Source organism: Empidonax traillii, unplaced genomic scaffold (genome assembly GCF_003031625.1).
Source record: "Empidonax traillii isolate 1590-97213 ecotype Southwest subspecies unplaced genomic scaffold, ASM303162v1 scaffold694:size336501, whole genome shotgun sequence".
Lineage (NCBI taxonomy): Eukaryota > Metazoa > Chordata > Aves > Passeriformes > Tyrannidae > Empidonax > Empidonax traillii.
In genome coordinates this window covers 106,486-130,681 of record NW_020955887.1, presented here as the reverse complement: position 1 = coordinate 130,681, position 24,196 = coordinate 106,486, and the positions used below count along the sequence as shown (strand labels likewise).

Here is a 24,196-nt window from a genome sequence, read left to right as displayed (position 1 = left end):
TAGATACCTAGAAAGTGATGGAGGATTTCAAGGTCTTCGCTCTACAGAGATCTGGCACCACCTTGATGCCACCTGTTACTTCTCACCTCATCACTAGCTACTGGATCAGGGAAATTTACTCCTGAGTCAGTGAGATCTTTGCATGGCCCTCATGAAGAAAGGAGAGTTGAAATCTAGCTAAGGGAGCACATCTGAGCACAGGTGAGCTCACAACACACAGTGCCTAACAGTGGGGAGACTGAGGGAAGATTTTATATTCTAGTCGATTCGTTTTTGGTGAAGCCCAATCAAGGCGAAACACAGATGATGCCCACTGGCTGAGGAAAGTCCCCATTAAGTCACACAAGCAAATTCAGCAGAACAAGTTAGATTTATCTAAAATCTTGGAAGCCTTGAAGGAAGAACTTCACACTTAAAGTGAACAAGGAGAACAATGGATCTGGGAAGGGGCAGCTGGGTGTGTGTAGGCTATGCTGTAAACCAGAGTGTAACGCTGTGGCACTGCATTGAAGCTTCTATGAATTAAGCCAAGGGTGCCTGAGACACTCTGCTGCTGTAGCTCGTTTCTCTGGGATCAGCTCCAACATAGGTAGTAAGAAGTCTGTGAATGCAGCTGCCTCATCTTGGGACCACTCATATTTTTCCACCAACACTTCAAAAAGGCCCCAGGGCTTCAGTTTGGTGATGTGCTTCAGATCACCTGAAAACCCAAGACAGACAGGTTAAGTCTGGCAAGACATGGGAACAGAACAGCTCAGTAAAATAGGCTGAACAGCTAAACATGACAGATTGAATTCAGAACCTGTTCTAACAGCTGAGCATAGGGAATATAATGTGGTAGGGCATGCTGAAGGGAGAAGTAAGTTACATTAAAACCCCTTTTCCACCTGCTTTATTAAGCCTATTATAGAAATGTACTTCCTTGAAAGGTTCTTTTTTTACCTCCTGTTATTTCAGATCCAATATAAGCAAATATTACCTTCATTAAATCACCAGCTATACAGCTTTGACATGATAGATAAATACTATGCCATTGACTCTGGAATACATGCAATGCATACCGCACTGTTTGAGAAACCAATACGCTATTAAAAAAAAGGGTTTGTTTTTACTAAAAAAAAAAAGTATTAAACTAGGTCAAAACCTACTTTTTTGACTCAATACATTTCTGGGGTACTTAGGGCTTTATGATAATGTTATGTGCTCTGAGCAATATGGCTTATGATGCAAGGCACTATTTAAGGTGACTGGCACACTATAAATGGAGTAAACCTGTCTAGTCTAAGAGAAGACTTCAAAAGTGAGTCACCACCTCTAGTTGACAAAGATCAGCTAAATAAAGCCACATCAAGTTTGACTAAACATCTAATGTACTTTTTTTCTACCTGCTACATTTCATCTACACCAAGATGTCAAGTATCAGGATATAGGATACTTTAGCAGTAAAACAAGAATGCCTTAGATTTAGCTGCAGTTTTACTGGTGAAGCCTTTCATAAAACAAAGGAAAGACTTAAAGAGGCATCTTTGCTGGCATCTATTCCTAACTGGCAGTTCCAGCAAGACACTCCTGTGTATTTGGGGTAGAAGATGAGGGGATAAGTGATATTTCCTTTGTTTCCTTTTACCTTTTTTGGTGAAAAACTCCTTGGAATATTTTCCTGCCAAAATGAGCTTGCGAGGTATTTTCCCCAGAAGTTCTATGATCAATGCAATGTGATCTGCATGTTAAAAAAAAACAAAAACAAAAACAAACCACCAAAACCATACAAGACATCGTTATGTTGCAGTTTTCTGTTTTAGGATATAAGAGAGACATTATCTGCCTTAAAAATTACTTTGATATCAACCAGAAATCAAGATTACAGTAAGCAACAACAAAGCCAGGAGGCAAGGAGGAAAAGAAATAAGGGTAGTTTGAGGCCCTGATCAGTTGGAGATGCAAGGTAGAGAATCCATGAGCAAGAGGAATGTGAAACACCAGAACAAGAATATAGACTTGCTGCACGGTGTTTTACTGCAGAGGGTTTAGCACAGTTGCTGCTGATTTGGGTAAATAATGTTTTTGCAAGGAGCCTTTGCATTGCTCACTCAAAAGAGAAGGCTCATTCTGAAGAGGCAACCATTAGATTTCACGTCTCATTTTAAAAAGTGAAGACTTAGAAAAACGGACCTTCATCTCGTGAGTAATCTTCTCCAGAATGAGGCTCAAACAGATAGTCTCCTGTTGCTAACTCAAAGGCCTAAACAAACAGAAATGAGCACATTAAATCACTTCAAAACACTGTGCAAATCTCCGTGGGCCATAAGCAAAGCACTGTGAAAGAATAAGGTTATAGCTGCATAAGAGATTTTTGCAGGTTAAATACACCCTGACAACCTAAGATGTGCAATGCCTTTGCAACATTTTAACAACCCCATTAAAAACATCATAGGCACATCTATGATGAATTCTGGATCACAGTACAGTGCAGGACACCAGTGCTGAAACATGTGCTTAGCCTGTCCTCCTCCCCTCAACAGCATTTTGCAAAAACCATGTCATGTCCAAACTGTAGTTTCCGGGGTTGTTTTTTTGTTTTGTTTTGCTTGGTTTTTGTTTTTTCCTTTGTACAAAGATGCTTTCCTCTCCCCAAATTTCAGAGACCTTTATCAGTTAATTTCTGAACATTTGTCTGTAGATATGAAAACATGTTTTAAATGAGAAGAACATCTGCATTAATTTCAACTCACCACCCCTAAATTCTGTAACATATTTACCCTTTATGTATTCACTTTTACACAGAATACTACCTCTGACCTTCTGTATTTAGTTTTCATTATGAACTGCTGTTGCCAAATTATTGAATAAGGCACACTGTGTAATTATGGCCACACGCTCTGCAGAGAAAACATGACCCTGTCACATTTTCTTCTAACACGTTTATCAAAATCACAGCTTGTTCTGCAAAACCGCAAAAAGGTCTATTTTCCAAGCTTAAAATATAAAACCCAAGCTCTGATAGGTAGAAAACACAGAATGGAGACACTAGAGGCACATGTGGTAACTGACTAGACTGATCTTTTTAATCACCATATTCTGCATTTGCCAGCTGTTACAGGAACAGCTTCAGCCTCATCTCAGCATTACTCAGATTATACACCAATTCCAAACAAGCAGAGGATGACAAAAATTAGAAGTTATACTGAGGGTATCTGTGAAACAGTGCTAGGTACAGCAGAAAGGCTTTTTTAATATAAAAAGATATCCTCTTCAGATTTGCATGGTTGTCTTTTTTTCCAAAAATCACAATGGGCAAAGTACAGTCACATTTGGAATCTGCTGATGCTGTACAACTAAACTTTCAAATGGAAAGCCACATGTGGGGGAAAAAAAAATATAAAGCAACTCTGCTATGGAAATGTGGTATTCAGCAAGTCCAGAAGTTGACTGAACACTTGTAAGGGTTCTTTGCCAGGCCTGCAGCAGCTCAGAGCACACAGCACAAACAAGTTCCCCAGAATACTCTTAGAAAGAGTGTAAAATCCCCCAGCTGACACCACTCACCATGCACGCTGTGCTCCAGATGTCAGCAGGGGTGTTGTAACCAGACCCTATCAACACCTCCAAGGACCGGTACTGTCTTGTCTGGATGTCTTCAGTGAAGTGCTTGTGCTAAATAAAAATAAATGTTTTACTAAAAAGTTAAAGACTGTTTAAAAGAGGAGAATCAACAACCTGGAAGGCCAGAGTAGATCAAAGCTCATTACCATTGCATTTCATCTGCATTTAACATCCTCATTAAGTATTTCCTTATATTCCTACAAGTGCTGTTTAAATGCTCTACGTGAGACACTCCTCCTCAAGTGAAACAGTCCAGCAATTTAGAGGAAAGCAAGCCACAAAAACAGAATAAGGGAAGACTTTCAGATGATGCACCCTTCTCCTAGCCAGTCATGATAGACAGGCCATGATGCAGCTACCTTGAAGCAGATAAGCAACACCAATGTAAGAGATCACCTTGCCAGACACTGCAAGCCTGATGTGCAATTCTGAGTTGAGACTCATCTCTCCCATATGATCTGAAGTATTTTGCCATTTTAGAAGCAAGTAAGAGACTTTTCTATTTGAAATGTCAAATATTTGAAAGCAGCACAGCACAACAATCAAAAAAAACTCTTTAGTTTTATTGCACGAATCTCTTTCATGCAGCTCCTAAAACCACTGAAATGGTCTGACAAGCTACAGAGCTAGCACATCAGAGCAATTGTTTGCAACTTTCTCAGTCTCCAAGACAGCTACAAACACCTTCAGAAATATCACATACTTAGATTTCTATGCACTGTATGTGACATGGTTCACAGGGCTATTAGAAGTAAATCTAATGCCAGTGAGGCAACCAAAGCACGGACTGAAAGCTTATGTTTAGAGGACCATTTCTTTCTTAGTGTCCTTGCTTCCCCTTCTGTTTTTCCTGTCACAGTTTCAAACTCACTACTTTCACGGCCAGGTCTAAAAATCTTTTTTACAGACTATTTTCCATTTTGGCATACTGTGAATGAATTTGCAGGTTTAAACAGTCAGTGTGAAAATACTGTATACTTACCACCCAGCAGGCATTTCCTAGGTCAGCTATCTTCACTTTGAGCTTATCTGCATTCTTGGGCTCAAGAGGATTAAGAAGGAAATTCCCAGCAGTTGATTTTCCTAGAGGCAGTGTGTACAACAGCTGATTAAAGCTACATAGACACTGTCACCATCTGTCACCCAAATCCTATCACCATCTCCCTAGCCAGGAAGGGTTTTTCTTACAGATCAGAACTTTCCCTTCCCTGATGCTTAGGTATAAAAATCAGCAGTCTCCACTATCAGCAACAGCAATATCACCATGAAGAACTGACTGGTGTCACAAAGCAGAAGAGCAGAAGGACAAGTAAGCAGATGCAAGAGTACACTCTTTGCACAGCCTTAAGAAGTCCGTCTGTATTAAAAAAACCTGCTGAAATAAGGCCATTGCCAGAAACAGAACAAGCCTCACAATCCTTAAGTCTTTGAAGAAGTCAAGTCCCCATGTTATAGTATCTTTTTGACATACCCATCACTCATTGCTGCAACACAATTACAAGACCTAAAGTATATACTGGGAAAACTGAATGACACAGTGGAGAGCAAAAATACTAAGTCACCAAATTACATCCGGCAATTTGGGAAAGGGCTGTGAGAAGCAAAAGACACCTAGTAATCTAGCAGACTCATCTAGCTAACTGTAGTTCAAGTTTCAAAATCTAAATTTCTCTTGCTACTCTTCATCCATGTAACTCCCCAGTGGTACTCTGCCAAGAAAATGCTAGAATACCTTTTTTTTAACAATTACAAATGTTAGTTTTGCCCTCCTTCTCCAAGCAGATATACTTTACCTGACATTGACACAAAGATCCAAAAATAGACATTTTATCCATTCATATTTTAACAAACACACTTGGAATGTGTTTAAACTGCTGTACACTATGTCATGTCTTATGTTCTCCTAAACCTACATTTTTTTCCACCTTGAAGTAAATCATACTTAAACAAGAGCATTAAAGAGTTTTGTTTTTTTTTCCCTATGCTGTATAAGCTTTGTTTCAGACTGCATTTTCAGTTCTGGGAAAACACCCATTTTGAGTAACTGAGAGAAGTTACCTGTGCTCCATATTAAGAACAAAACTATTAGAATACATTAAACAGTACTTATCCCCTAATTTAGCAGCCGGTGACAATTTGTAGAGTTACGTTTTTAACTATTAATGAAAATCACATAAGCAATTCAAAGGAGGAAATGTTCTTACACTGAAAACCAAGTGTATAAGTACTTGTTAAAAGCAGGAACACTTACGCATTGAGAAGTCAAAACTAAGTGCAACTACAAGTGGGAGCTACAAACAGTGAACATCTTGGAGTATAACTATCAGGTTAATTATTCCTGGCAGGAAAAATCTCAAACAGGTGGTTCTGATCCCTTCAGCCTACAAAATGCACGTTTCTATTAATACTCTGATGAAGTGTTGTAACAGAACTCTCCCACATCAAGAAAAAAGGAACCTTTTCTTACAAGGTTGCTCTTATACCTTTGTTGTCTGACGGGCTATTATTCTCATTCTCATCTTCTGAAGGGATCTCTGTCCGGATGCTTTCCTGAAAACTCTTAATCTCCTGCACATTGAATGACTGTTCTTCATTGGATGTGGGCTGACACACCATGGAATCCTCTGAAACTAAGGGCACAAACGAGTCCGACATTGCTTCTTGAGGCCTGTTCTCTGAGTCAGCATTATGCTGATTGTAATTACAGCTATGGAAGTTCTCAGTCTTCTGCGTATGAGGGTGACTGCCACAGTCATTGGCATTATGAAGGTCATCCTCAAGTTGCACAGACCCTTGATTCCCAGAGTCTGTGAAGTCCGTCATTTGTATCACTCCGTTGCAGTTTATTTCTGTTACACATTTTTCCACGCTGCTTTCCATTGGATTAGATGGCTCTTGTACAATGACTTGTGCTGCAAGAGTGGAAAATGAGAATATAGCAAAATATATCTAAATATATCTAAACGAATAGCTGGAAGCTATTCAGGGAGCCCACAGAAGTAACTGAAACACAATCATGCATTAATTCAGTTTGCAACAGGATATTTTCCAGTCTCTTTAGAAGGGCAGAATGCAATGCAAACAGGTTAAATGACAACAGTCACCTCTACTAAAGGTCCTCATACCTACACGAGTAGGACAACACTGTCCACTCCATGTCAACAATACTTCAGGTCCATACCTGTCTTTTTGCTGACATTTTCCTCTGGTGGACTAACTTTTATGAGCATTTCCAGAGGAGTCTGAGCTCCTTCCTCCTCTTCAGGCTGTGTCTGCCCAGGGCTTGCTTCCTTCTCCATTTCCTCTATCTCTTGCATTCTCTTCTCTAACAACTCAGCCTGCCGTTTCTGCTTCTTTTTCAATTTCTTTTTCTTGTTCTTTGACATTTTGTCAGCCTACACGAGGCAAGCAGAGAAATTTGACTTAGCATTTCATATTTCAATAAATCTACAACGTGCCAAGTTTTAATTTATTTTAGAGTTGTGACAAGCAGTCTGTGATGAAAATGCTAGAGACAGTTTTTCTCTCAGATAAAAAGCAGCTATTACAACTTTCAAACCAGTTGTCTATGGCTCTTATCAGTGCATTTTTGCCCTGACTTGAGAAACTTACATTATTCTCCAAGCGAGAGATCTCAGACTCTATAGAATAACTGCCTTTATAACAGACCTTGAGATCACCACAAGGACTCATTCTGGTGATATATGAGCTAATACTATTTACATCTCCAAGACAGCTTTCAACCTGATGTCTATGCCAAACACAAATCACACTTTTTCTTCCGATATGAGGTTGCTTTCCCTTAACACTGAATGGATTATGAAACAATGCAGATCAGAAGATGGAAACTTACAGATGAAAGCTATTACACTTACTGGTTTTGGTTGTGGTGCAGTGCTCACTGAAAAGAAAAGAAACATCAGTAAATTAGTATGTCTGTATTCAAAAAATATTCTCAACAAAAATGCAACAATTAAAAAAAAAAGAGAAAAGTATTAAATGTGTAAATGCATAATTAAAATTTCAGATAGAAGACCTGCTTTACTGATATCAAAAACAAACTTTCTGTCACGTAGCTTCATTTACTGCATGTATTATGATCTTAGCTAAATAAAAATGCAAATCAAAGCATTAAAATACCAAACTTAAGGAAGCTTCATTAAGCTAAGCTATGCTATGATGGGCTCAGCTCAGTGTTGGTCTTGTAAGATTATGACTGACAGAGCCTTCCAATACACACTGCAGTAGTTCTTGAAAAGTACACACTGGTACAACTTCATGCAATGAAAGATAATAAACTTCTGAAGAAAATGTTAGACATATGTTGCCACAGTTTCCTCCCAGTTCTATACTGAGTGCATCAGGATTGTGCTACGTTATACTGACTATCCTACCACTTTACTAGTGCCAGATTAGCTGTATTAAAAGCAGGTGCCAGTGTGCATTTATCATCCCTCCATTTTTCTTACGCAAACTGCCTTCCCGTCATCTTTGAGTTACAACTTATGACTAACTTCACAGTTTACAGTTGGGTTTTCAAAGGTTGCTTGCATAATTGTTCCACTGTACTCAGGAAGTTTTCCTTAGTGAGACTAGTGATAATTTAGGGGTATGTAGGAGAGATAGCACCAATTTTCAGGGGAGGGAAAAGAAAAAATTCACCTGCAGAACCAGATGGTGGGGGAGCCCCAGATCTCTGCCACTCTGTTGCTTCTGCAGCCAGCCTGCGAATATACTGGTCATTAACACAGAGAAGAATGTTCTCAGGTTTAATATCTGTATGAATGATTCGACATTTTGTATGCAAGTAATCCAAACCCTGAAGAACCTGCAGATAAGAAGGAAATCAACCATTAGACAAAACAAATAATGAGCAAATTGAGTGATGTAAAAATGCAAAATTGCCTAGGATGCCTAATGAACCTGAAGGGCTTCTTGTGTTTGAGAACGCTCCAGATTAGAGCTAATGTGATCAGTGGTTATTATGCAATGTCACAAAATAGAGATCTGCATACAGATTTTAGCTATGATTTGAAAATACTCTATTTACCCCCATAACTTATTAAAGCTGAAAATGTAATTTTAATACTCTACACTAAAATCACACTTTCCTCCTCCCCTCCACCTTACATGTAGAAAGATGTTTCTTCTTAGGCAACCACTCAGTGGGGAGAACTGGTTTCTCTTGTTCTTCCTATCATGAGGCACTAGGCTTACTGTTACACCTTAAAAAAATACTTCACTTATGAGGAATGGATGGGCTAAGAAGAGGTTAAAAGCACAGCTGGCCTCCCATCATGGTTTAAGTGTCAGAAAATAACTATCTGCAGTAGGAGTTTGCAGTAGAGAAAGGAAATATCAACCCAAGAATATTTTGCTGCACAAGAGAGACACCACTGATTGTTAACTTTTGTTTTCTCATATCTGAGAAAGTCAGATGCAGTCAGAACTGGAACTTACCTGTTTAATGATTTTTTTGACACAAGGGAGTGGAAGCCCCTGATAATTTGACTTTATGATCCACTTCAGAAGATGATGTCCTAGAACTTCAAACACCATACAGATATCTGGAACTCAATCAAGGGAAAAAATGGACATCCTGACCCAAGGAGCCCTGAATTCCCAGGACTGAGGATCAAAAGAAATCCACGCAGTTATATTTTGTTATATATTAAAGAACCCTCATCCTTCTGACATAGCTTAGAAAAATTACCTTCCTCAACAGCAGCATCCTCTCCTACACAACAGTACCATTATCTAAAACATACAATACAGAGGGATGGAGTTGGTTAGCACAATGGTCCTACTGCAGCAGTAGTAACCTCCTGCTTTGAGTGCAAGCCAGTTACACAAGCAAGTATGCATTAGTATTTCTCCTAGTAGTGACAGGTCTTCAAGCCAACAATGTTTGGTTTGGAACAGCTTAGGCTTTCGTCCTAGGCAAAACTTGATGCCAGATCTCTATGCAGCAGCATTATCTGAAAATATAATAAGTTATCTTCAGAATAATTAGGTTACTTTCTTCACCTTCCCTTGCCTCATTACAGCAAAACAAACTTTTGACAAAGCTTGGATTTCAACAATATTTACATTATCTGCTTTCTGGCTATAAGATCTCAACAGCTACAGTCACTCCAGTGACATATTCAGTACACTTTAGAGTCCAAACTCCTAAGACTTTATTAGACTGCTTTTTGTATACACTGGCAGGAAGTACACATTTCACAAGACTGGAAGAAACACAAGATCAGGTCAACATTTACTAAGAAAATGGTTAATAGAGGAAATACATTATGGGCCTACTGTTTTCTGAAGTGTTAGGATATTTATAATCTACAGTTCCATTATCTCAAGCGCCTAGTAATTCTCACTGAAACAAAACTTAAGCTATTGCAAAGTGAAAACATGCCCAGAATTCCAACTTTCAGATGTGAAGGATCCATTAGGACTTGCTACAGATAGCTACCTATTAAAAGGCTGTTCACAGAACGGCAGGGGATTTTCAAAGCAATACACTTTAAACATGCTAACAATGTTGATAAAGTACAAAGGAAGATGCATCCATAACTAGAAAACAAGCTTATTATCAAGTTATAGATGACATGTGTTTGCTATTTTCAGCTACTGATCTTACTGTTTTGTACTGCTTCACTTAAATAACAGGTTATTTAAGTAAGCTTAAGCAGGTTATTTAACTAGGCTTAAACAAGCTGCTTGCAAAATAGAGGGGATGGGATAGATAAGTTCTCCTACCCCAAAGGTACCTCTAATACAGTCATTCAGTCCAGATTCACTAATTGCCATCAGCATGTTAAAATCAAGACCAAACTGTATGGCTTCCATGGCTGACCCACATTATATCAGGCTGAATGATCACTCTGAACCTGAACTTAGCAGGCAGTTTTGAAGCAGACTGTTCTACAGCAGGTTTCCTTGGGCAGGGAAAGGGATGCCTAGGCATTGCTCCCCAGCCTAAACAGGACAGCTGCCCAGCTGACTCACATTTTATGCAGTTCTTTGCTTTTATTCCACAAAAGGATACGAGAACCATTAACTCCTGAAATCTTGAAGTCATCTAATAACTGAACAACTTTCTCTTTACTTGGATCATTTGGATCACTGTTGCGGACCTGCAGAAAAAGAGGTAATTGTGAAGTCAGATCTACTGCACTACTGTTAGGTTTCTACACAATTTTTTGCAGCTAGATGATCCAGAAATATCAAGCACATGAGAAATTTAAAACTCCCCAAAATGGGGGGGGGGGGAGGGGGAAAGGGGAAATCAAACACAGCTCAGGCACTCACCGATTTTAGCAACTTGATTTCATCTAGTGCTGTTTCTGTGTAGTGCTCAGCACTCTTCACCACCTTCATTGCCACAAATCTCCTCCCTCTAAGCACACGTGGGAAGTAAATTTGAAACAGTTAATGCTCATACAAAGAACTTGTTCTCCAGGATTATCCCAATTCTTTTGCATGGAAGAGAGCTTATTTTATGCATAATGGAAAAATAAGGTTTAAACATTCAAAGACTGTCTTTGAGTCTTTTTTTATAAAACATTCATGTTAATAATTTCTCATAAAATGTAATAATAGGTCAGAAACTGCTGAACACAAGAGTACCATTCCCACATATGTGATTTGTCCTGTTAACTCCCTCCCACACATTTGAATGCACAGTATCGAAAGAAACTTCTGTTTAGGATGTGGACAGCTACGTTTTGTGTTTTTATCTAAAAGTAAAAAGATGTTTTCTGATCACATTTGTAAATTCCCACCAGAAACACTAGCTAGAACAGAAAGACTTACTGGATATCCCAAGCCAGCCACACAGTGGAGAAGTGGCCCCATCCAAGCTTCCGAATCACGTGGTATCGTCCATTAAAGAGATCTCCTATTTTCACAAGGTGATAACCACCTAGAAAAATAGCAGAAGGAACCAAAGAACAGGTGTGTGGAACAAGTATCAAAACTTAAGGAAGACTTATCTGATGTGTTTAAATTTTTAATCATATAAACGAATGCAAGTGTTTCTCTAATTGGATCTTGCAAGTACAAATACACAGTATGTTGGAGGAGGAACTGTGAACATTACAACAGGTTGGAATGGTCAGTAACAGAATCTTTCAGCTAAGTATCAGTATTGTTTTTGCATGCTCTAACCCCATAACATGGAAGAGTACTGCACCCGAGATCCCAGTTTTCCTTGCAATTGCTTTCCTGACTGAAAGGCACTTTGCCACTTGACATCACCACTGAAAACAGGGAAGTCTTCTCCCTGTACCCCTCATATCTCTCAAGCTACTGACTAAGCAGGAGGATTCCATAACAGAAGCAAAAACATGAAAAGCCAGACATACAAGGGAACTAGCAGAAAACAAGAAAGGAGATTGTGATTTGGCATTTCCATTTTCTCTGTATTTAGTTTCTGCTCAGAGAAACAGTGGAAGACTATTTGCAGACACAAAGTTTTCTGAAGAATGGATATCAAGATGATGATTTGATCTTCAAAAGAAAACTGAAGAATTTGAAAAGGATTTGAAGGATTTTAAAGTGTCCTTTTTACAATGAAAAAAAAAAAAAGGAATTAAATGCCTACTCGCTTTTATCAATAATGAAAACCCTCTGGCACAGAGGAAAAGTTAACAGCTTTAAACTCATTCATTAAAAACAGTTCTCAACTCAAATCTTGACTGATAACAGAAGGAAACTTGGAGAAGAGCTTCTCCATTTCATGTTGGCTTGAAAATAAGTTATTATCATCATGCAGCTTCAAAACACCCTTAAAGTATGATGGAGTCTATTTTCATTCTCTATAGTAAATGCGAAATGAAGGGAATAAAACTGCAAATCCTGCATCTTAGACAGGCAAATTCTCACCTTTACAGTAATCATTTGGATCCTCTTGCTCATCATCATCCGATCCCAGGATTTCTTCCTCTTGCTCTGGGACATCACTCTCTGAATGAGCAGCAGGGCCCCGGTGCTGAGTGTCAGGTCTGAAAGAGAATACACTGTATGTCTCACACACATTCCCTTCAAGCCTGTAGCTCTCATGTCATACAAGGGATTGCTGATAATTGAGGAGATGCAATATTCAGCCTTCAGAAAAACTATTCACATTTAAATGCTTTTACTCCTAAGATAGTATAAAAGTAGAGAGAAATAATTTTTCCTATCCTAGTGAGAAATACAACTTAACGTCCTAGTAGTAGAACAAAGAAAAGACCAGACCAGATAGCGAGTTAAAAGCTTAATGATCCACCAAAATGTTAGCCTCTTTGAATCTCTTCCCAGTCTTTCATTCAAAGAGGACTTTTCTAAACCGAATTGATATTTTATTTGTTATCTCATGTAAAACCTGAAAATTTAAAGTAACATTCGTCAACATTTAAAGACTAACATCAATCAACTCTTACTCCTTTGGAAAATAATGTAAACCAGTGGTTTAGAACTTGTGGCCTTTGTCCCTTTCACATTCAAGGTCAAATGAATGTTTATCAATTCTTCTGCTTCTAACACTTTAGAACTCTAAAGCCCCTAATTGACCTTTATTTCTCCTGTTCTTATATGGTAAGCTGCATTTCTAATTCTTCTTTTCACCAGAGGTCCAAAGTTCACTACAGTTGTCTGAACTACAGAAAGGGGAGTAAACAGCAGATGTTCAGCAAACTGCTGAGAGTTTGTTATTGCAGAGGGATTGAGATCAGGCACTGAGGCGGTGGAGTTTTTCACTCCCACTTTCATAAATAAAAACGGTAATGTTAGTTGTTTAACTTTTTGCCCAATGTGCTACTCTGAGTTCTTGCTTGTGAAGACCGTATCTGCAAAGGCCACCTCAATGCTCTCCCACATTCATGCTGTGTTCGAGTTCTTCAAGTTAAAACATAGACTGCCTCCCATGTCTCTACTTCTTTATGGCATCACGCTGATCACAGCCAAACAGCTCATGACATAACTCTAAATCAGGTCATTTATTTATTTTACAAAGCAGTACAGGGAATGGTTAAATGTCTACAAAGTTTAAGATTCAAGACCCTTTCGTAAAATGCAAACATTTATAATTAAAACAATGCCTATAGCCTATTTGCATTGGCAAGATTTAAGGGCAAGATGCTGCAGGATATCAACATTAAGCTTTCTTTCCTCAGAAGTATGAGATATTTTAAAAAGTTGGAGTTGTCCAAAGAGGTGGGCAGCAAACTTCATTACAGCAATGACATACAAGTGCAAAATATTCTTTAAAATTAGCTTCGCATTCAGTGTGCATTAGAGGAAGTTTCTTGTATTGAAACTATTGTTCCACGGAAGTAGCAGATAACTCTGATGCCTTCCAGCACCCTCTTTCAAATTCAACTCATTTTGCTCAAAGGAGGAAAGCTCCCAGTTATGCCAGTGGATATGCCAATGTATGCAGGCTCTCAGATGCAGTTTTCACAACTCAGACCTGAGCTGGAGTCCTGCACATCATATCACGGCTGTTTTAACCGATCTTAATCCATGGGACAAATTTACTATTTCCATTTTGAGTACATAGTAGAATGAATGTTCAGCACATTTACCTACTACACATGCAATGTGCTGAGACTTCACACATTAAATACATCACTAGACATTAAAACTACAGCCATCTTAAATATCTATGGGTCATAAAAATAAAGAAAACATGCATTCCAATCTGATGGTGACTAAATTTGGAAGACATGTACAATCTACAACTGAACTGCATTAAAGCAAAGAAGAGCTACAAAGGTCAGTGCAGGCACAACCCATCACTAGACATAACTTTCAGTCTGTTATCAGTCCTGCTGATTTTTTAATTCAGGAACAGATAAGAAATACAGCTTAGTGGTCTAATCCTCCAAGAGCAGGCAGCAAAAGCAAGAAAGGGCCATAGACAGAATGGTTGAAGGGGAAACTAGATGCTCATAGACAACAAATCCTATAGACAGGGTAAAGAGAACAAGAACACAGAATTGGACAGAAAGAATTTAATACCAGGAGCCACATACATAGCTTAAGCAGTAGAGTAATTCTCTCCAATGCTGTTTCAAGATTTTCACTTTAACTGCACAAGATGTAGGGGATTGGAAAGGACTCAAAATTCACCTTAAGAACCACTGACAGAAACATCATGCCATTTTGCAGTTCCAATGCTTTTCAGTAATAGTAATTTCATACATCAAGGGAGAAGTTAATGGAAGCATTAAAACATATTCATTCTCTTGGAAGCTTTCTGTGTCCCTCCTAAAGGGCTGACGGATCATGCTGCTGATAGTCTCGCACATGACACACCCAGTAGTCTGCATCTGAGTGTCATAGGGATCCAAAAACATTTCACTTTTGCATTATAATCTATTATTGTGAGAGATGTATTCAGGTCACATACATTTCTACAGTGCTATTTCATTTATGAAATCACCTCCAAAACACATCTCTTTCCTTTGCCTTCCTGTGAAAATTCATTTGATGTTATTACATCCCACCATATTCTTCCCCCAAAATGACCATGTCAGCTGAAGATAAGATTAAGAGAGAATCAATCAGTGCAGAAGATGTATTACTACCTAAGAAAAACTGATACACAAAAGCAGAAGCCTCATCTGTCTGTTTTGCTCACAAAGACACTGCTCTAAAAAGCCACAAAAGGCTGTTAAAGACAGCAGAAAATTCCACACCATACCCAGTATTTAAAGATGACAGCTGAAACAGCTGTCGGCAGAATTGCAAAATGCAGATAAAGTATCTAAAAACTCTATACTGTGTAAGTATATATGTGTAAATGATTATTTACACATTAAAAATCAAGTGTTCTAGGGTACTTATTTTTATAGCCACCCCTGGTCTACCCAAAACCACCCTGATTACCTTTTCCTTTTGCTCTCTTAATGTGTTAATTAAACATCAGAATAAACTGGAGATGCAGGGTACCTCTGCAGCTATACAGCAATATTCTACTTAAGAAAAACAATGTGGACAGCAATGCTAAGGCAAAATGCTAAATCTTCTAAGGAATTTGTATGAATCCACATCTAGAGACCCTCCCGAAAGTCCTTATTCTCTCAGCAATGCCTGAAGAACTGTAAATTCATGGGACAAAATTAAGGAAGGTAACCTACCTGCATGAAGCACGGCCTCCCATTGATAGAGAAATTCCCAAAGTCAGCCCAACAGTTTTAAAAAAGCCATAAAAAATCAGACAGCACACTGTCCGGGGAGCAGGAGGACATCAGCAGCAGGCAGAGGGGCTGGTTCTTCTCAAACACAGCAAAGCTTTTTGTAAGAGTGAGAGAGAAAAGAGATTTGCCTCCAGCATCCAGCTGCAGCTGTCCAGCACTGCATTGCAGGTGAAGGGCCGTGCAGCAAGGCTGAGGCTTGCTCTCAGCTGATCTTCCTGCAAATTCAGTCATGTTACGGAGTAAGCATAAATAGATTCATCCCCTTCTCTTGATGTCTGTTTCATTCTTCCCTCTAATGAAATTAGATTTTCAGTCAAATACTTTGTTTCATCTTCCTGATCCAGCCGGTTTTATTTGCCTATTCAATAGCCCACTGCATTCAAAGCTCAAATGAAGACAAGGATCATGGTAACTGTCGACAGACCAACCCTTTTGATAGAGAAATGCCAGCACAATCATGCAGGAGAGAAAGGGCGTTCAAAGTAAAACTGAATTTTCTAAAGTAATCCCAAACTTCCCCATCCAGAGTTACAAGAAAAACTTATCCTTTATGCTTAAAAGTAACAAAACAAGCAGGAGTCTAATTTTCTTTAAAAATCTGAACTGAGTATTTTTCACAGCAGCAAGCACTTAACATCATCCTCCAACAATGCAGAAGAATTACCAGCCATTTCCTGTGCCTGTTTATGCTGGTGGTTTATGTAAGTGATAGGGGAAACAAGTCAGCAACGTGACAGCAGGACTTCATTAGTGAAAGACACTCTGAAGCTAGTCCTGCAGTTTCAAACCAAGACATTTAAAGAAGAAATGTGTTCATTTGGTTGTATATCTGAAGTATTTTCACCTCAAAAGCTTACTGAAATCTGAACATCCCTTTAACTGTTCAGTGTTGCCAAACTTCTTCATATTAGGAGAGGTACTAACAACATTCACAATTTTCCACTGTAGACAATATTTTGCACCATGTTCATTGAAGGTATCAGCCAATAACTCTGTTCACCTCTGCAATGCACAGCAGGGAGGGTAAAAGTTATTTGCAGGAACTAAGAAATCAATCACCCACTTGTTCCTTACAAAAGGTATCAAAATATTTTGGAAAAACACTTTTTGAATTCTCTTGCCAGTTTTCACTAGAATCACCTATCTGGTCCACACACTAAAAATAAGGTAAAAAATGATTAAGAAACGTCAATTGCACAACGTGGGTTCTTCCAGATTTGCACTGAGGTATATCCAACAGCACTGAAAGACTAAGGTCGGAGACACCAGTCCTGTCTGTTAGTACAGACAGTACAATTAGAAAGCTGTGTTCCTCACGCCATGGAGTGGCACCAGCATGAGTTCTTTTGCTGTCCTCTAGCAATTATCAGACACACAGCCAAGCATCCACATGCAACTTGACCATCAAAACTCTGAACTTTTTCTCTTTTCTCCAGTAACTTACATAACAAAACAGTTGAAATTACATGTTTGGTTCTCCTATTTATGAGCATTAAGAGTGACTTCTTCAAAACTCTGTTGGACAGGAAAGAAGTACTCTTCCTTATCCCCAAAATAGCAGAAATACTGTCCATGCTACCTATCGACTTGCTTTAAATAGATACAGAAGCAGATTCCTTCCACCCTCAAACAAGGAAGGCAACATACATTTAGCCCAAATCAGTTTTGTCACACCTATCATCCTTATATATGTACAAACAAAAAAGATACTCTCCTTACACCTTTCCATCTCAGTTTTCCTCTCCCTTGATATTGGCAAAGATGACACTCATCTGTAGGAAACTGAAGAGAAATGCTTTCTTAAATGATTTATAAGTCGCCTGCAACAGTCTTCATAAACACTGTCATCCCTTATTTGTAAGTTCAAATTACACACATGAAATACCCCCACGAAGAATTCAATTCAGTGAATGTAAGATGAAGGATGACTCCAGTTAACCCTGCAGGTGCCACAGATAAAGGTTAACACACTGCAGGGCTCTTGCTGAACAAAGTGTTGCTTTCCACCTTAACCATCCAGCCAACCATTTCCAGGGCTCTACCCCCACTACAGCAAGATCTCACCTTGGGTGCTGTTAAAAATCCCTTGTTTTCATTTGAGGAAAAGAAAAAACTCCATATGGCATGGTGAAAAGCCAGGATTAAAAAGCTCCCTCCCATTTTCACATCTGTGCATCGAGACAATGTCTCTTTAAGGAAGTATGCTTGCCAGATGCATCTTATTCCTATTCCTTAGTGTGTCTAATTTCAAGATCATGTTAAGGCACATCTAGTGAGAATGACTGCTTCTGATGCCAGCCTCCGCCATGCTTACGTGCAGATCTGCTGGCAGACCTCACGTTCAATAAACATGGTAACTGATTACACACAAACTCTCAGTACGAATTCTGATCCAAAATGATAAAAGTATTTTTCTGCTTGTATGCAGTTGATCTTTCTGCTCAAGAAATTTCAACTATTTTGAGGAGATTTAGGAGAATTATAAATCATAGTTTATAGGGGATTTATGAGTCTATAATCCACATTATTTTGTGATTATTGTAACTCATTCACTCTTGCATCCTGATTTTTCTGAATAAAGAACTGGTATGTTCTGCCAGTAGGGCAGATCCATAATACTTGCTCCTGTAGAGCACTCATCCCAGAGCTACAGGAATACCACTTTCAAGGACTTAAAAGAAGACTGGAGATGGCTGAACATTTAGTTTTTAAAGAACAGCACTCAGAGGCACCAAGACACTTTCGATTAGTGGACCTGTGGGATCTCAGTTTGAAGATAAGTAATGGCTTCCACACGAGAACAGTATTAATACACAAATATCAGGCAATCAAGTTTCTTGCTCCCCATACCCACTCTCCCACACAAGCACCTAACAAGCTGTTTGTAGAACTGTCTGCTGTTCCAGCTATTACAAACCACGGGACTTCCATGGAAACCAGCAGATCTTCAGCTGTGTCCTGTCACAGTCTGATAATCCCTTCTGCATTTGAATGAAAAAATTCAGAGGACAATGAATTCTTACTCTACCTTAAACTTATGTTCAAAATACTTATGAAAGACATATCCCTGGTCTTAGTTATGAAAGACAAGTGACAAAAACATAATCCAAGATCCTGATCCCAGGCAAAGCTTTGAGCAAGATAAGAAAGAAACCAAGGTGATAGTCAGAACTCCAAGGCTCCTCAAAGACAGAAGTAAAGTGATACAAGCAAGACATACAGTAACAAACTAGAAAGTATCAGATCTTACTAAGAATTTCTGCTCCCCAGACTGCATAGATGGAGAAACTACCAACTTCGTCTCTCTTCATAGCAATTGAAGAGAGGAAGAAGAAAGAACTGAGATTTCACTCCATGTAAAGGGTCTTGCCAGAAAATTTCAGGTAACTGTAAACCAGTTTCTTGAAAATAATGAATATTGCAGGTACTTGGGAAGATAGGGTGGAAACAAGACTACTATAACTCAGCTCTGCCATTGCCTGCCTGCCAGAGTAGAGGGAGACAGAGGATCTATTGAAACTCCTGTGAAAAAATATCTCCCACTCAGTTAAGCCTGTAAGAAACAATTAAATAAATTCACTGGTGCACGCAGAATTAGAAGAAAGCAATTCAGACCATGCACATTTTTCAGAACAAGCCACATAGTTATGGCTGCCACTACCTTTGTAGATATTCATGTGTACAGTAATAAAATGTTCTTCTCTGAAGCACAATCGGTTCAACATCCCTTACACAGAACTGGTGGGTTTGTACATGAATAGGGCAACTTTTCCTGAAACATAGAAGATACTGAATTTGATGAAACAGTATTATCATTTGGGCCTGCGAATGAAATACCCACCTCCTGCACATTACACAGACCTGGAGCCCAGTTCTAGGTAATACACTTACCTTCTTCCTTTGAGAGAAATAAGCTATAATACAGAACTTTTTATTCAGTTTCTTACCCATTTCTTTAATTGCTTTGAATCTGGATGGGTGTTTTAGACTACTTTTTAAACTCTGGTTCCTAATCTCAGTAGTAACCTAAGGAGTAATTTTGTCCTAGGACAAAGAAAACAGTTTGCACTTCTTGCAATATAAAACAGACAGAAAAATTCCACAGTATTTTACTAGCAACTATGATTTAAGAGTCACAAGTGCCCAATTCCATTACAAATTACCAGACACATCAGTAAAGTAAAACTATATTTGGAAGCTTCTATTTTCAAACAGAAGCAGAGTTTTGAAGTAAATACTACGTCTTCCTTGTGTATTAGGCTTTCATTCACATAGCGCAACAGTCTTACAGACTATAAAATGAGGAAGGAATTCTCAGAAGGACTTTCTTCACGAAAAGGGTTGTTAAACATCAGTTGTTAAAACACTGGACTCCACTGCCCAGGGAGGTGGTGGAGTCCCCATCCCTGAAGGTGTTCAAGAAACAACTAGATATGGCACTCAGTGCTCTAGTCTAGTTGACAAAGTGGGGATCGGTCAAAAATTGAACTCAACTTCGGAGGTCTGCTCCAACCTTTCTATGACTCTGTGTATCTCTTTCAAATGAAAGCAGGTAGATGCCATGCTTCAGCATCACTTCTGCCATGACTTCTGAACAAGAGCTAACTCAAAGCAACGTTCCCCTCCAAACAGCACTTGGGGTCTTCAAAAATCAAGCTGATGATCTCCTGTTAGTCCACCCTGCTTCCTAAACAGACACTACCTTGCTGCACCAAGGCATTACAACATTACCAGCACACATGTGGGCTTGGTGTGTACTGCTGGAGACCTGCACCGCACGAAGTAGCCACCACGTGGCAGGTGAAAGACTGAACTGTTGGCACACCCATCACATCTTCCTCCTAGCACCTTCAAGGCCATCTCCATCCAAGACAGCTCATGAAACACCAGAAGACAGAGAATTATGTTTGCAATTCCATAGAAGTCATACAAGGAAAACTAGTCCAAGAAGTGTTCCCAGGAAAGCACTGTGCATCTCCACCACCTTCCTTAGGACCAGGGCAAATACTACATCTAACACATCTGTCTCCCAGGGTTCAACTCCAAAGACACAGTAACTACTTCGAAGAACTGCAAAAGATTTCTGCATTTTTGACACCTGGGCAAAAATAACTACCTGAATGCACCTCACCAGATACTGCTATCTGAAGAGTTTAAAGTTACTAATGTTTTGGTATGAACAAAAGCTTGTAAGCCTACAGGCTCCTTTTTAAAAGGCTTTTTTGAGTGCCTTTGGGAATCAACTGACTGTCAGCACCCAAGATGTTCACACCTCAGGAAATTACAAAATTGTTACATCACATTCTCCCCCAGATAACTTTCAAAGAGCCACCTTTGGGCAGCAACACAAACTGCAACAACCTATGTACCAAGCTCCCTGTGTTTTGTTAGCATCTAAAGCTTTGACATGCATATTTTCTGACATATTCTTAATATTAAGGAAAAGGTCTCTCATTTTCTAAAAATAATTTAGACTAAAAGAATTTTAATTCTAATTCCTTGTCCTTCTGATGGAAAATGGTGAAATTAAGAAACTGAAATCAATGCTTCACTCAAGGTTACAAAGCGACCCAGTGACAGTCAATATTAGGATCTCCTTGTATCTAAGCTTGCATTTTGTCGTTCCAAGACTTTCAGCTGTCACCCTCCCTGTCTTTCTCCTCAGTTTTCACAGATATGGGACCTGAGCAAAAGCCACGATATTCCTCCAACTCTACAGTGGCAGAGATAGAACTAACAAGCAGGCTTGGCAAGTCCCTGAGCAAACATTTGAGACAGCTGGTTTAATGAGTCTTCCGAATCACCAAAGGTTTGGAGTAGTTTTACTGGCATGGGAAAACACAGGTACCTCACCTACATAATTCCAAGAAACTCTATTGGCTATCTTGCTACAGAAGTGTGTTGTGATAAAAGCATTCTCTCCTTCATTGATATCAAATACAATTTTTAAGACAGGAGAGATGTAAAGAAATAGGAACATCCTGAATTTGCAGAAAATTAAGAACGTGGTTGACCTTCCAATAAAAAAAAGCTTCCACACAGAACCATAATTAGTATTTACAAGGTGTTTCTGTAAGTAACCAGTTTAGGCTTGTCTTGTCTGAACCTAACAAGCAACGATGTAACTACTGAATGATGAAAAAAAGAAGCAATTTTCCAGTTTTGTATGAAACACAACTCATTTTGATTACTTTAACCTTTCCAAGTGGATTTCTTTGTTCTGTTTTTAACCAAATTCAGGTGATAGCTAAACTTAAAGCAGGCGCAGTTCTTTTCTAAAATGAAAGATATTTTGAATTGTTTTAAATTCCTTCAGAACATTTTCTGCATTTTAATACTTACTCATAATAATTCATAATACTTACTAAACAACCTTTTAAAATCAGTTGTTTCTTCTTTTTACTGCACACGTATAGAATACAATATATTACAGAAAAAGTTACATGCGCAACCTAAACTACTATAGAACATCAGATGTTAAAAGCACATTCCATGCAGTTTCAGGTTTAGATTTTGTGGAATGTCTTGCAACAACCCAGCTAAGCTTATTTTAGAAGATTTAACTCAAGCAGCTTTGTATTAAATAGCATAAATATTGTGGAACTGTATCTAAAGTTAGAAGCTGGGTTCTCTTAGTTGTACAACATAAAGCATAAAGTACATGCATGTTTCTGAGGCACAATCTAATAAACCTATGGTGCCAGAATACAGAGTTGAAGCATGTAGTTTAAGAATATAAACACAGCATTTTACAAATAGTACAGCTCTGCACTCAAATCAAGGTTAGTGGCAAAATCAAGAGCTAGCCAGTAGTACAGTTAACCTGTCCTGGATATGGACAAACCACCATTAACATGCCAGCACTGAAAGTTACCATTCAGCAACCTCAGAATTTACAAAGAAATCAGTCTTTCCAGCTGCACTGTGGACTCTATTGGCAGAGTCAGTATTGTTTGTCTGCAGCTAGAGAAGAAAAAAAAAAAAGTAACATGTATAGAATTAAACAATGGATTATTCATACAGAAATTAGAGAAAAAGGAGAGAGTTTCAGAAATTGCCCTAATGCTACCTTCAAGAAATACGAGGAACACGTACAGAATACTATGGAACCATTACACGCATCTCCCAAATACTTTAGTTAATGTTCCTCACTCCTCAAAAGTCCCATCTCAAAACAAATAAATCTCGGCTGGAGATAGCAAGGAAAAAAAAAAGAAAATCCACATGATTTTTCTGAGGAAGTGACTAAGAAAGCATCACTCTAAGCCTAAAGGAAAAAACCTCCAACTCCCACCCTCAAAGTCTTACTTACTAAATACCTTTGGTTGCTACGCACCAGCAAATAAAAAACCTCTTGAGACACCAGAGATTTTACAGGAATAAGCAGCATTTTATGGAGCACGCAGAACAAGCTCTAGAATTTACATCACCTTTCACTAGAAAGGAATCCACGAGCAGCACTGAACACAGTACTTAATGCAGTCTGGTGGAAGCCATTGTTTAGTATTTACTCGAGTTCTTTTAATTTTTATATCTGCATCCAAAAGCTCACCACACATTAAGACTTGAGACATTCCTGTGATAGGAGAGAAGCCATACGAGAGCATCAAAGTTAGAGAAAGAAGTAAACACCACATCATGGCATTCTTTCGGCGAGATTAAAAAAAAAAAAATTAAAAGAAAATCTCAGGGGGCAAGAGGAGGAAGAAGAGTCAAGAGAAGGTGGTTCCCAAGCCAGCAGTTACTGAAGTGCTCGAGGGGCTGCAGAGAGGGGACGCTGACAACTCTCCCCGGGGTACAGCCTGCGACTGAGAAAAGGAACCTGCAAGGACAGAGCCCGACACGAAGCTCCATCCGCAAGCACGACTACAGCTCCATCTCCGGGTTTCGGGGAGACGCAGGGAACACAGAACCTGCCGTTCCCCCGTCCGGCCGAAGGAACCGCGACAGGGGACGGCGAGGGGCCGCGGGCAGAGAGCTGGGCGGCAAAACCGCCGCTCCGGGCCACGAGCACGAGAAACGTGCCCTCGAGTAAGCTCCCGTTAAACACCCGCCCAGCTCGAGGGGCTCGCACGCTTCGGCCGCCGGGCTCGGCAGTCCCTTCACTGAGGGGAAAGCCGAAGAAAACAAAGAGGCGGCGGTGCCGGCGGGAGATACCACCTGAAGAGAGTCGGGGCCGCACTTACTTCCTCTGGGCCTTGTCCTTCTTGGCTTTGGTCCGCTTCTTTCGGGCCTGCAGAGCCAGCACTGAGGGAGAGAAGAAGAGAGAGCCGTGAGGGGCGGCGGGCCCGCGGGGACCCAGGGGGCCGATGGAGGCCGCGCCGCGCTCACCTTTCCGCTCCATGGCCGCCGCCGCCGCCGGCGCCCTCCGGCGCCTGCGCTGCGCCCGCCCCTGCGTCGCGCCGGGCCCGCCG

The 24,196-nt window shown here is 39.6% G+C and overlaps 1 protein-coding gene across 3 annotated transcripts; it reads right to left on the bottom strand.

Moving 5' to 3' along the window:
• Positions 1 to 351: 351 nt before the first annotated feature.
• Positions 352 to 24,196, bottom strand: SRPK1 (SRSF protein kinase 1). Of its 3 annotated transcripts, XM_027899896.1 has the most exons (16): positions 24,114 to 24,196; positions 23,969 to 24,029; positions 12,484 to 12,602; positions 11,413 to 11,521; positions 10,909 to 10,996; positions 10,646 to 10,733; positions 9,064 to 9,170; positions 8,266 to 8,431; positions 7,479 to 7,504; positions 6,785 to 6,998; positions 6,087 to 6,515; positions 4,586 to 4,686; positions 3,547 to 3,654; positions 2,173 to 2,242; positions 1,628 to 1,720; positions 352 to 700 (listed from the first exon to the last, which is right to left on the bottom strand). In XM_027899896.1, exons 1-16 carry the CDS (start codon positions 24,124 to 24,126, stop codon positions 516 to 518), a joined length of 1,977 nt encoding a protein of 658 aa, XP_027755697.1. In that variant the 5' UTR covers positions 24,127 to 24,196; the 3' UTR covers positions 352 to 515. The 3 variants fall into 3 exon arrangements, with proteins under 3 accessions (XP_027755697.1, XP_027755698.1, XP_027755699.1); XM_027899897.1 differs by lacking the exons at positions 23,969 to 24,029; positions 24,114 to 24,196 and adding an exon at positions 23,605 to 23,651; XM_027899898.1 differs by lacking the exons at positions 23,969 to 24,029; positions 24,114 to 24,196 and adding an exon at positions 15,723 to 15,760.